Here is a 13,858-nt window from a genome sequence, read left to right as displayed (position 1 = left end):
TTTTGAAGTAAAAGGAGCCAATGTGTACATTAAAACATATGCTTCACAACCCCAAATAGCAATTTAAAAACCTCTCAGAGGGGATATTATCTGGGATGTCACCGTAGCTGAAAGATGTAGCCCTATACGATGGCTCTCAGTTTCCTGTCTAAAGGATTGTATCCACTGAGAGCCATCCAACTGGTCAGTGCACAAAGTTTAAAAAACAGAAAAACTTAAAGATTTACATCATGGAAAGATCTATAGGAAAATGCAAAGTGAGCTACAGTCATCTGGCCGGTGTGCTGTATAATAAGAAAGTGATTTTAATGGCTATAACTCAAGTGTCTGGTAAAAACTTTACAATGAAGACATTTCAGGCTTTGCGGCGGCTTTAATTTCCCCATTTTGACTATTTGCTTTGATTAATTCTCAAAAGAAATGAAAAATCTGGATGTAAAACATCAACAACACCAATACAAATTTTCTTCACACCCCATAAATTCACCATAGTGCACTAGTGTAACCCACTTTGTGGAGGTTTACAGTGTCTAACGTGACCACATGGTCTAAACATTTCCCCGTAGACGAGAGACCTTGGCTCATACAGTGACATCCGCTTCTGATTAAAGCAAGCCTGTCTCCGGCTTTGTCCTTTTTAAGTCAACATCGGAGCAGACTGGGGCCAGGTTTCGGTTAGGAGGGTGTTCACCTCGACTACAAATCACTGTGACTGATGTGTCTATTGAACTGACACCATGTTGTATTTTTGCTCCAAACATAAACAAATGATGCTGATTCACATTTAGAATATTAAGCTAAACACTTTCTAAACACGAGAAGGGGTAATATTAGACTTTGCCGGATGGTTTGGTTGCTGCAACACTGCTGCTTTTGGAATAATCAGTGATTTTTGTCAAAGTAGCTCGCATGTCATCGACTGAGCGAACCACAAACACAAAAACCCTTGGAAAGCAAATAAACTCACAACAGATGCATTGTGGTGATAAATGATGTCTCTCTGTTAAGCCACAAAAATACTGGCATGCAAGTCTGCAGCCCATTAAAAGGCATAGCACCTTTTATGTTGTTGGAATGACAACATTTATGAATTTTACCATTTTTTTATTCTTTTGGTAGATTAACCAGACTTCCTTTTCAGTTTCCTGCAGCTTTATACCATCCTGCTTCTCAACTGATTGTTCAGGCTGTAATGTTACAATTTTTGTTCATATTTATTGCATCTGCATCAGAGTTTCCAGGAGTGAAAAGTTCTGAACGTAGTGGAGCGTTTAACAGATGAACAATTGCTTTGCCTAGAATTACGTCACATCTCCGAACACAAGTCAGCTGCAAGATCAAAACCAGCTAAACTGCCTGCCTAATAGCAAATAGGTCCTTCTTGTGCTGCTAAAACAGTTCTGACAAAACAGTTGGGGCATGAATGGGAGAACTCTGGGGGTTTTAAATTGGGACTTGAGAAGTTGGGGCTCTTTGAAGTGTGTCTCCTGTCATTCCTAAACAGTTTTTGTGGTGTGGAGGGGCGTACTTTTCCTGCTTGGGGAGACCACTGCTGTCAAAATGCCATTGCCTTGGTTGGTGTGCTTGTTCTGCACCAATGTTTGGTTGGATGGCAACCCAAATCATGAGCAAACATCCACATGAATGCCAGGACCGAAGGTTTCCGAGCAGAACAGTACTTTGTAACACTTTATCAGAGTTATTTACCTGTCAGTGGTTTTACTGTTTTTCTACCCGCTTCTTCTTCTTCTTAAGTGCTGTGCCAAATGGCAATTGTGTTACTCCAAGATTCTCTAAACAGTTTGGTGTTTTTTTTTTTCATTTAGTCTTTCATTCGGTCAATAATGGTTTGTTTTCTTCTGCCTCTGCTTCTTCTCCCTTCGATTTTTCCAGATGCAACATCATATTCCAATCCTGCTCTTCTTCAAAGAATCTTGCTTGTTTCTCTCTGGTATTTTTATATACTGATCTTTGGTGTTTACTCAGTCCCGATCCCTGTAAATGCTAAATAAGACCCTCAATTGCTAATACTTGCTCATTAAGACTAGCATTTGGTTGTTATGTATAAATATCATATTGTTTGTTGGTCATATGCAGAGCCTGCACACAGCTTTGCAGATCTTCATCTACATGTTACAGCAGTTTGCTGTAACCAGGGGCAGTGACAAAAAAATGTGTGGAACAGCCCGTCAAATGCAAAAACAATTAAAAGTGCCTTCATTTTGTCTAGTACATCACTCCCGCAAAGCCCCATATTTAAGCACACACTAGAAAAAATACTTCAAATTGAACGCGAATTTAATTTTCTTTATTTTGCCACAATTTTATGTTAAGATTATTTTGGGTTTTTTGTTGTAAAATGTAACTAGATGCTATTAAAAAACTGTGATCAGCTGTCTTTTTGCAACATGAAGTTTTTGCAATGTGTGTTCAAATATGGAACTTAGCAGGAGCGCTGGGTGTTTTTTCCATATTTTAACAAGCCAATACTTGACAATGTTTGATGCATTTCTCCCAAATTATAGATCCTGGTTCATTTTGATGGTAAAAAATACCAGTGAAAATTCTAGGCTTTTATCGGTAATAATCGATAAATTTCAGTAAATTTCACAGCACTCATTATAAATGTTCAAATTGTCTACCGTAAAATTTTTGTACAAGTCAGAGATGGTTGAGCAGAAGGCTTGGTTGGCTGGAGATGAGCCATACCCAAAATCATTCACTCTGCATAGTCACAGACCTACGCAGGCAGACAGTTTAGCCCCGAGTACTTACAATGTGATTACTTTATTCATTATTAACCTTGTTCTACTGCCACCAATTACACAAAAAAGAAAAAAAAAACACGATTTGATATTGACCTCATCTTTTTTGTGTGTCTTGATCTGTCTTAATTACAGCTGATATATTATTTTGTTTTTTAGATTCAGCCTTACTGAGGGTTAGCAAGCAATATGGTAATATTGTATTAATGTTCACAGAATTGACACCCAAGTCACATAATTCCTCTAATAAAGGAAAAAATGCCTGCTACGCATAGACTGTGGTGCAGGTAGTTCCTAAACTGTTGGCTAAACTTCATATTTAAGTGCTACTGTGATGGATCACCTTTGGGCATTAAGTCTCACAACAATCACCGTGCCATCTCCCACAATCTGGACTCTTGATGAATGTAAGCCTATAGTCTTAGTTTTTTAGCTCCTATCCATTCAGGGGGGAAAATCTGCCTCTTTATTTGATTTAGCAGCTTCCCCAGCTAATCGCTACATTTCTCTGGCTTCCATTTGGTCCAGAAAGGTACCATAAAGTGGGTTTTTTAGAGCTTTTTATCAGTCGACTCCTGGAAGTTGATTGAAGGGGAATTTGTTAGCGCTACAGTGAAAACAAAACCACAAAAACACAAATCTATGAGGAACAAAAAGAAGCAATATAGGGAACAAGAGTTTCATCACTTTGTACTTTTTTTTAAAATTCATTGCTAATATAGAAGTGGAAGAACTTTAAAGTTTGCGTTTTTTAATATCCACACATAGCTCTCTCTCCTTTGTGTTTTCCCTTTCCTGTTCTGTTTCTCTGTCCCTGTTTCTCTCTCTGATGTCTCTGAAACTCTTCATGTGCTAAGAGTCTCATTTGATCTACAGCGTCAAACATCTGGAGCAGTGGTGCGCCCAGACACCTGTTTCCAATTCAGGCAGCCGACAGAAACATTTGATTGTTTCTCGCATGCAGACTCCCCCTCCCCCTCACCCCTGTTTCTTGCTCTCTCCCTTCTTTGACTCATAGGCTATTTGTTAAATTTAAGTCAAAGAACTGGCCTTCCATAGGTAGTAATAGATGGAAGAATAATATGAAGCTGATTAAGACCAGTTGTGAGGAAAATACAGTGTATGATTTTCCAGGTGTTTTGGCACCTTTGCTGCCGAATAAGGCTGTTTTAAAAATAGTTTCAGGTTGAGCTGAGTGAACACTGTCAGAAGGTCAAACTTTTACCCGCCAATTTGATGGAAATTAATAGCTGTTCACTGTGAAATGTTGATTGTCATGATACGTGGTTCCAAAATATAAAATCACTCTCGGGTTGATAGAATAAAGGTCACATTAGAGGTCCAATGATGTGGCTACACAGGAATCCATTAGAGGCACATTACGCATTCACATACAGTATACTACAATGATCCAATAACTCTGTAAAATACCTTTCTCGTCTGGTGAGGATTAGCAGCAAAACTGTTTTTCATCCACAAGTCAATATTTTTGGAATAAAACCAGCAAAGTAACATTTTTTTTTTCAAAAGAAAAAAGAAATTCCTTTTATGGCAAAATATATGTATATTTTATTTGGTGTTGAACCAGAATACTGTAAATACACTGATGTTCCACAAGAAACTTGCAGGGAGTCTAAAAGCACCTCAAAAATATCACCGCGTGCAAAGAAGTGAGAAAAAAGGTGAAGAATTTCAGCGGCGCCTTTGCTGCCAGCTCTCTGAAACACTTAATTATGCCTAATTGTTCAGAGGACAGAACACACACAGAGGCAATTAGGAGGGATATGCATGGGCAGCTCTTTACAGAGGAACAGCGTTTAGGCAAAAGAATAACAAAGGAAGATGTTTGCATATTCCATAATACTACGCAAAACTACATGTGTACAAGTAGACACTATCACTACATGTCTACTCAGTGCTTTACTCCATACTATACATATTTTTACTGTTTTATCATACCTAACAATTCATATGCATTCCACAGCAAAATACAAAGGTCCTGTTTCGTAAAATAAATACCAAAAACAACATTTTTTTTAAATCCCTGCTCTTTTAAATGGTACTACAATAGATTTGGCGAGACTATTTTTTATATATTTCAGCAAATTACCATATTTTGAAAGGAAGTTAGATGAGAACAATGATAGCATTCTCATATCGGTGTGTTATCTATGAAATTAGCTTAGTTTAGCTACACACAGAGACTGAAACAGAAGGAAACAGCTGGCTTGGTTTTGTGCAGTAGTTTAAAAAAACAGCCTGCCAGTATTGTCAAAGCTCAACAATTTACAAGTTAAATTGTGTTTGTTTAATCATTACAACAAAAAAGCAGAGCCGTCAAGGGCTGAGAAAATTAAGCTACTGTAGAAGTGCCAGAAACTCCAGATCCTCAAGTTAGCCTCGAGGCTAGCTTCAACTCCCCACTTAAAACACTTGTTCACAGTAGAGATGTTCACAGCCTCATGCAAAAACTGGTTTTCTTAGATGTCCTTTAAACAGACTAATAACATCCTAAGTTGGTGCCTCTTCATGATGTCTGTGCAATGCTGACTGAATTGCTACATGTGAATGCCAACACAGGCAGCTGGAGCTATTAGCTGTTTATCTCTGCTAGCTAGAAGTGACTGAACCGGACTTCTCCAACACAACGGTGCCAAGACCCTACAAAAAAGCCTATTAAACAAGAGTTAAAAAGTTCAGTTGATGACATCAAGACGACTACATCCATCTTAACGGAGCAACTCAGCAAAAACTAATGTGTAATTTAGCTGCTTTATGAGGGGTTATTTCCTAACTCTGAGCATTTGCCAAGTGATTTTGACTAGTGAGTTCCACAAGCCAAGAAGTTACCAATCAAAGCAAATAACACCTCCACAACCTGCATTTTATTTGGAACTGAAGCGTATTTATATGCTTCCAGGTTTTCTGTGCTAGCCCACAGAACTGCCAAAGTGTGGGTGCCCCACAATGCAATGCTGTGACTTAACACATTTGATAGGTTAAAGGTGTTGCAGTTTCTGTGTCTCTGAGGATGCAAAGGTTCACACGGTTAGAATGACTAAAGCGCTTGAAATAAAGGCAACAGGACTTCTTTCTGATGAAAGAAGACATTTTAACTTTCATTTAAGTGGCTTTGTCGATTCTAAAAACTGATGGAGAGTCACAGATATTTAACTGCTGCAGGGGGTGTCCCCTTGGAGGTGGTCCTGCAGGTTGCTGTAGACACAGATGGATGAAGCAGGGGATGTTCCTTTGGTTAAATGCTGCTGTGTATTAGAGATGCTAATACATTTCCATACTGTTGGCTAATACCAGGTCAGCTGTTTCCCCTGTTTGAGGTTTTTGTGCTAAGCTAACTAACTACTAGGTTTGCACTGGTCCACTCATGAAACTGCCCTCCAGAAAATGGTTCACTGCATTTCCCCAAATGTTAAAATACTGCTTTAACAACCTCATAATTCAATACAAAAAGGTTTAATACAATATGGATGTTAAGTATTAATATATACATATTAAATGATTCATACGCAAAAGTAGACATGCCAATGTGTGTGTACATATGCACAGACATACATAAGCACCATTTCCAAGTATCCACACCATTTACACATACAGACAAACACACACTCACACATTCAGACATTTGATGTAGAATTGGTCACTGCTCAACCAGCCGAAGTACTTCAAGCAAAAAGCAGTACTTTTAGCATCTAAGTGTTACACCCTACAAAACAAATAATCATAAACGTCTATACAGGTGCAGAAATATACATTAAAGATAATGTGACAGGATATGTGGAAAAGAAGACTACATTTTATTAGCCCGTATTTGTCCTTCAACATGTGCAAAACTGTCTTTTTCCACAAAATGATGATGAGAAAAGCTCAGCCCCTTCTTGGATCACACTGCCACCCAGAGAATTGAAATGTTAGTGCCGCCCTCGTGTGCTATCTGGTTAATTCGTCCACGGATGCAGTCCAGCGTGACGTACAGAGCCGTGCCATTCTGGACTTGAAATGAGGCTCTCAGCCCTACACTGGCCCACTCGCTTCCTTCAGGCATAGATCCTGACACCTGCTGAGCCACAGGACCAGCCTGCTTGCCCTGACCCCCTACCCGCTGCAGAGTGAGTTTTACTATATTACAAGAGTGGATCAGCTTGAGGTTGAGAGCTATGTTCACTGTTCCTTTCTCACGGAATATAAAGTTCTTCCGGCTGTTTGGCTCCCCAGAGCGGGCCAAGTGGACCTGTGGTGTATCTGGGCTGATCTGCTGGAACAATAGAGGTTTATTCCTCACCGCTCCAAAGGGAAGACCGGTCCTGGACACAGTAGCCGTAAAGGCTGACGACACTGCTGAAGGAATCCAGATAAGACTCAAAATACTGATTCCAGTGCTGTCCCCAAAATAGCGGACGTTGCACTGAGACGGGGATGTGATCTCAAAGTTGAGCATGTCTCCACTGTCCACGCTCACAGCACCTGAGAGTGTAATGGAAGTGTCCCTGTAATTAACGCCAGTCTTAAAAGCCTGCATCACCTCTTGGCCGGTTCCGTTGCGGTTTATATAGGCAATCAAGGAGAAACCCTCTCGAACGCAGGTGTGCCCCATGGAGTAAAGTGCTTGCTGAAGGACAAACTTGACCACTCCGCGCTCGGTGAAGCGTACCCCACGGTTGTCATGAGTCAGGCTGATCATGTAGGGGTCTGAAACTGAGGTTATGCGGAAAGTTGGGCGGTAGCTGGTCTGGTAGTGCATCAGCAGGGACATCTGAGCTGTCATAGCTACAGCACCAGTATCATGAGACAACCAGAGCAGACTCAAAGAGGGCCCTGCAGCATCATACACGTGAAGATCTTTGCTCTGATTGCAATGTTGATTTGGACTCCTCAACAGCAGTGTGAAGCTGTGGTTAGGCTCCACCTCCACCCCGGTACTGACGCTGACCCCCTGGAAATACTTCCCATCCGGTTGTTCGATGCGAACACCGCTGAGGTCCTTACCCTCCTCTTCCTGGCTCCCATTTAGCCTCATCCCCAACTGGAGGAAGTTCCTGCAACTGTGCTTTATTGCAAAGTTATGATCCAACCACACCAGCCCGTGCTGCTGGAAGGTCAACTGGCCCACCTGGTTGGACAGCAAATCGCTTTTTTCTTTGCTTCGTATGTTTAGCTGAAGCCCAGGAAAGATGTGGGTGCCAGATGATCTGGCAGGGGGAACTGCCACATTCGCCATCCAAGACTCAGAGAGCCGGGTCTCCGAAAGCTGGCCACAGATGGTGTCACTGACTGCTGTACAGGGAACAGTGACAGGCTCTCCGTCACAGTCAGAGCAGGCCTGGCACTCCTGCAGCTCCTGGTTGTAGAAATATTCATGACCGCACAAGCCCATTATTGCGTCTCTCTCAGAAATGCCCAGACACCTGAATCCCCCTGCAAAATAAAAAGGTCCAAACAGGCTCTGACAGCTGCATAGACACGTAGCTCAGTAAAGTATGGCTGTTTTCTCAGCGCAAATAACGTTTTAGATAAACTGGTGGGAAGTTTTTCTATATCAGAGTGAAAATAAGGAATAAGGATTCATTAATTATCAGCAAAATAAGCACTGCGAACTCACCTGGAGTATTAAGGCACTTCACTCGCTCTCCACAAATATTTGGTAATTCAAGGCATTCGTCTCTGTCCTGCAAGTCATGCAAATTAAAAGTATCACCATGAGTGTATCCTGTACATCAATAAGTAGGTTTAACTGACACATTCTTTAAAGCATTTATGCTTGATCAGGAAATAGATAAGATGAGCCATCTAAGCTCAAAGGTATAAACATTCTCACTTCCACATCAGCTATGTTTAGATTTTGGCATATGCTGGCATATGCTTGGGAACCACTAACTGGAAACCACCATGTGAAACCTCAACTATCAGCTAAAACCGCTTCACACTTTTTTTTTGTTTGTTTCCTTTTTTTTCCTGTTTTGCTCTCAGTTTGTTTTGACACATCAGATGACGGCATACCTGGCATATTCTGTCCGCAGTTGGAGAGCACTGTGAGATGAGGAAGAAACCTGGTGGACACATGGTGCACTTTTCACACCGAGCTGGGTCCTTTTGAAAGTCACAGTACTCCTCTGATCCACAGGGTGAAGGACATCCCAGGAGAGGCTGAGGAAAGTGAGCCTCCCCAACCACATCCATCACCTTAGAGTTGATGTCCGCTTTGTGGACGGCGTAGGATTTCTGCAGGTGGCTGCGGGCTTGGCTTTGCAGTCCAGCCAGCTGGCTCTCGAAGTAGCTCTGCAGCTCGCCCTTCAGGCCCTGGAAGGAAACCTGTTTGAAGGTGTCTGAGAGGAGACCGTACTGGGCCTTCACCACATCCATTTGCTCATACATTCGCTGCTGCTGCTCCAGGATTTCACGCTGCTGTGACAGCAGGGCCTCCTGTTGGTCAGCAAGCTTCTGCTGCAGATCACGGATGATAATCTGCTGGGCTCTCAGGGCCTCCACAAGCTTCTCCTGCCCCTTGGACAGCTGGAGGTGCAAGATGAGGGCATCTTCTGAAGGAACTTCATTCTCCCCTGTCATGAAATAAATGCACAGTGAAGGGGGGAAAAAAACAGGGAGAAGAAATCGATTAGATGTCGTTAAGCCTTGTACTGAGGTGTGACTTCTCCAAACAGTGCTGACAGTAAGTGTGAACAGCCTGTGACTCCAGCTGCATAGCCAGCCGCAGCCAAGTGTAGCCTACTAAAAGTTTCCTGTATGGAGCCACATCAAAGCATTCAAAATTTTCTGGGCAATTGACTCTGAGACATTTTTCCAGTCCAGCTACTCTTTGCCCTGCAGGTATCTTTTTTTCTTTCTTTCTTTTTTGTGGGGGGAGGCTGAAGGTCAACAAAGTTGTCATTTGTCTCCAGAACACTCTTGTGTGAGAGATTGTAAGTCAGTAAAGGGCAGCATGCATTTGAGGTATTTATATACACCCACCTTTTAGTAAAAGCATATCACTTTTAAAGAAATTGTCAAGAGTCACAATGTGCATGTCTGCATTTTGTTTTTGTTCCTGGCATGCAGGAACTTATAATATAATGTTAAATAGATAAATAAATAAATAAATAAATAAATAAATAATAATGTTGATGAACATAGCAGACCTGGCTTGATATCACATGTAAGCTGGACACCTAAAGGCGCTGCGCCAAGTTCCGACGATGGATATCCAAACTCCGGAAAATCCCCCAGAAACTGCGCGGCTCTGTCCGACAGATGTACAGGAGGCACGCTCTCCTCTGAACCGGCCAGACATCCTTCTCCCACACAAGCCACTGCTCGAGCTTTTGGCCGTATCCTCAGCGGCAGTCTGCACTCGATCCCTTTACAGTCTCTGGTGTTATTGCCGGGTTGAAATTGTCTCACATGAACAGCGCACTCCGCATCGGTGCATCCTGCAGGTAAAACTTCAGGCGCACTCCGAGTGCTGCCGTCGCTGTGCCGCCCGCGCAGTAGCAGCTGGGCGCCTGGAAAAGTCTCCGATGCCGCTCTTGGAGAGCTCGGGTACACGCGGTGTTGGCCGGCGGCTACATGAGCCGTTTTCCCCTGCGTTGACGGGTTAAACTGCCGCGGGGGTCTGGAAGATCGGCTCCCCGGACAGTGCGCCCCGGTGCACGGTCTTGGATCGCCGGTGTCTCCGCCATAGCAGTGCGTCCCCCGGCAAATCTCCGCTACAGCTTGCGCGGCGTTGTGCAGCGATACCCAGGAGAGTTGCAGCAACAGCAGAGATGTCAGTAAAAGCATTTTCGCATCTAATATGTGGGCTTACTCTGCCTGCAAAAGAAGGAAACGCGAGGTAAGAGTCCCAAATGGAAAACCTGGAGGAAAAAATCTCAAAGGTGATAACTCAAGCCATCACCGATCTCCTTTTCGATTAAACCCACCTCTCACACAACTGAAACAAACTTTACAGACTTGGCAGCTCATCTGTGCACATTACCTTCAGCTCCAGGGTTTAGTGAGGCTGGCTTTTCCCGACCGTCACAAAGGAGTAAAAACACTGGACTCACGCATTACTGCCGGCTCTCTCCATGCCTGACCCACTCTGAGGGCTTCTGCACTATAATGTCAGTGTATGTGGCATTCCTGAGACTTAATTAGCATCAGGTTTCCCCAGCTACAAATTAACCCTTCACCCTCTCCTCTCCCTTGAGTTTCCCTCTGAACTAAAAGGTTTTGAAAGAACAAGAATAAAATGACATTTTTGATGCCTGAAACTGAAACATCCTTAATTTCAACCTGAAACAAATAAACGAAAGGGGAAAAAATGACATGTATTTTAATTATATCTCATCTCTTCACTTTTGACTTTGCTCACTGTTGACTTTTCTTTGACCCTGTGGCCCTCTGAGTTGCAAAAACATACAGTACTTTTTGTTTAGCACACCCTGCATGTTGAGACAGCTGCTGGTTCCTCAACCCAGCGTCCTTCATGCTTTAGCGCTGGCCTTGTCAACCCTTTTTATAGACAAAGCGAGCAGAGGTCAAACTTTTGTGAAGAGACCTATGGCAGAAGTCAGGAATGTGAAAAACACATCTGGTTTTTGGACTCGCTCCCGATTTCTCTCCTTTTTTTGTTTTTAGTGCTTCTGCACAAGCACATAAGGTTATCTGAGGATGACGTCTGCATGGATGTTATTAGTTAAGCAGTTCTGATATTACTGTCTTATTCAAAGGTCCAGGAGCCAAATGAATAGATGCAAAAGTTGTATGATCATATTTAACTGAATAACTCAAGATTTAGCCAAATTTCAGAATATTTAAAGCAAAATGCTGGACATTTTACAGCATCATGGGCACAGACTCTTAGAAATGTACATGTTTTAGTTTACATCACTCATTTATACGTTTTGTGATTATTGTTTCAGGGTTTCTGAGGTGTTATTTTGTCTTTAGACTTTGATTGTTGTGGACATGTTTGTGTGGATGTGGTTTAGAGTGTTTGTGTGACTGACAGCAGAGTTAGGGTTTAGCAAAGGAAAGGGGCCACTGTGAATGAGGCTCCTGTAGCGATTAATCACATCCAGCCACCGTTTCTATTCTGGGTGGCTGTTAAAAATGTTCAATCAAAAAGAGTTCCTGTACCCATCTGGTGCAAAGAAGAGAGGAGCTGAGGCGAGGCAGAACTCAAGAAAGACAAGTAGCTGCGTCCAGAGTGCAACTTTTCATCTTCAAAGTAAAGACGAAAGGTGCCCAGATGGCAAGTTACAATGTAGCTTGCCATCACCAGTGTGTGAATGTGTGTGTGAATGGGTGGATGACTGGATATGTAAAGCGCTTTGGGGGTCCTTAGGGACTAGTAAAGCGCTATATAAATACAGGCCATTTACCATTTACCATTTACTTAATTAATTGCTTATGACGGCCAATCAAATGGCAGTAATTTACTGTAAAGCTTGTATTCTATAACACACAGAAGTGTAAATTTGATTAAAGAAGTCACACTGTCCAATTAAACAGTTTAATGCTGGTAAAAATGTACCTTATGATTTTATTATAACATAATCATGCCTTTTTCTCTTTTGATTTTGTCTTTCCGTGTCACATTTTGGGCATTTTTGCTCACGTTTTTGACTCAGCCAGTCACAGCAGTCATCCTAGCCCATGTTAACAAAAGCAAACCTAATTGTACTCATTTATTGGGCTCAGATGGCAAATAAATTCAGCCAAGCAGAATAAGGAGGGCTGTATCAGGAATCCATTCGTATGTTCTTGCATTCAAAAACATCCAGCTAGCAGTTGCTCGTTATCCCGGTGCAAACTTGCGGTGTTGATCATTGCACCACAAAGAGGGAGTGGGGAAAATAACTGCAGGTTGGTAGGTTCACACCTCCCACTGATTTCAGTCATGTTTGCCATGTACAGTACAGCAAAGAACAAACAGAGGGCACTAAAAGACTCCTGCATGCATCACTTTTCACATCAGCTCAGTGACAGTTTCTCCTCTGCAGCACTACATATCGTTTTGCAAGGTGCCCACTGGTTTTGTCATTATCACCCCATTTCCTTTTAGTGCCCAGGCACAAGAAATGCATCTTGAGGTGTGTTGGAGCGCTCAGAATGCAGACTAATGGCTAAAAAGAATGCTCCACACCTCACACCTTACCATATGCAGTTCTGCAACTTTCAAGCCGACAGACTTTTCTTTGTGCAGTAGAACTCAAGGCTCGACACTGCAGAGCCCCCTTTAAGCGCACAGTTTGATTAAATAACTAAAAAATAACAATCTCGTTCAGCTTCTTGGCTCGGTGCTGTGATGTATGAGCTGCAACATATGCTGGCAAAAACCATTATCAGAATCAGCTCTCCTGGACCACCCTCAGTCTCCGAGGAGAGCACAAACGCAAAGCGGAGCAAACAAAAAAATCCCCTCGCTCTCTGCTGCCGAGCTCCACAACTGTTAATCAGTGTATTTATTTGAGAAATGTTCTCCGAGGCACTGGCGTGCTTGTGTTTGGGAGATGTTTAGAGCTAATGGGAGGCTGCCTTTGGTGTCCATCTGTTTGTCAAACCCTGAGAGAATGAGGAAATGAGGGTGGTTGGGACACATGCTTGTACCCAGGGTGTTTGTTTAATACATCACGAGTCATGAAAGACTCTTAGAAGCATTCAAGGTTATTTGGTTTCCCCCTCGTGGTGCTCAGATTTACCATATGATGACGGGATTTTGCCACAGTGGTTTGTCTTTGCTGTCACGGCTCAGGCTGGTCTTGAGGGGAAATGGGACATAGAAGTGTTAATATTAGTAAAGATCAAGATAATCTGTTCTGTTAGGCATAATATCGAATTCATTTTTTTTAATATTGTATGTGAATTCCTTTTAAGGTGGAAAGAGGATAAAAAAAGAGATCAGAAATCTTGTTTTTGGCCTCCCAAGATGACTCAAGGAGAAATGCAAATAAATACAGCTATCTGTGTCTGCACGGTCAGATAACAGAGCCAGAGGCTATTCATAGTTTGACAGTTTAACTCTCCCTGGTTCCTCCTAAAGATAACCGACTTTGTTGCACCACACCATTACCCTAAGACAATTCTTCCTGATTTTA

At 42.4% G+C, this 13,858-nt stretch overlaps 1 protein-coding gene across 2 annotated transcripts; it reads right to left on the bottom strand.

Moving 5' to 3' along the window:
- Nucleotides 1-6,222: 6,222 nt before the first annotated feature.
- nell3 (NELL (neural EGFL like) family member 3) lies at nucleotides 6,223-11,058 on the bottom strand. 2 transcript variants are annotated; one of them, XM_004551885.5, is made up of 5 exons: nucleotides 10,697-11,058; nucleotides 9,917-10,586; nucleotides 8,781-9,340; nucleotides 8,383-8,449; nucleotides 6,223-8,198 (listed from the first exon to the last, which is right to left on the bottom strand). In XM_004551885.5, the coding sequence occupies exons 2-5, from the start codon at nucleotides 10,554-10,556 to the stop codon at nucleotides 6,667-6,669; spliced, it is 2,799 nt and encodes a 932-aa protein (XP_004551942.2). In that variant the 5' UTR covers nucleotides 10,557-10,586; nucleotides 10,697-11,058; the 3' UTR covers nucleotides 6,223-6,666. The 2 variants fall into 2 exon arrangements, with proteins under 2 accessions (XP_004551942.2, XP_004551941.2); XM_004551884.5 differs by having other exon boundaries at nucleotides 10,753-11,054.
- Nucleotides 11,059-13,858: the final 2,800 nt, after the last annotated feature.

The sequence above is a fragment of the Maylandia zebra genome, linkage group LG9 (assembly GCF_041146795.1).
Source record: "Maylandia zebra isolate NMK-2024a linkage group LG9, Mzebra_GT3a, whole genome shotgun sequence".
Lineage (NCBI taxonomy): Eukaryota > Metazoa > Chordata > Actinopteri > Cichliformes > Cichlidae > Maylandia > Maylandia zebra.
The sequence above is the reverse complement of the archived record's forward strand: the minus strand, read 5'-3'. Positions and strand labels throughout refer to the sequence as shown.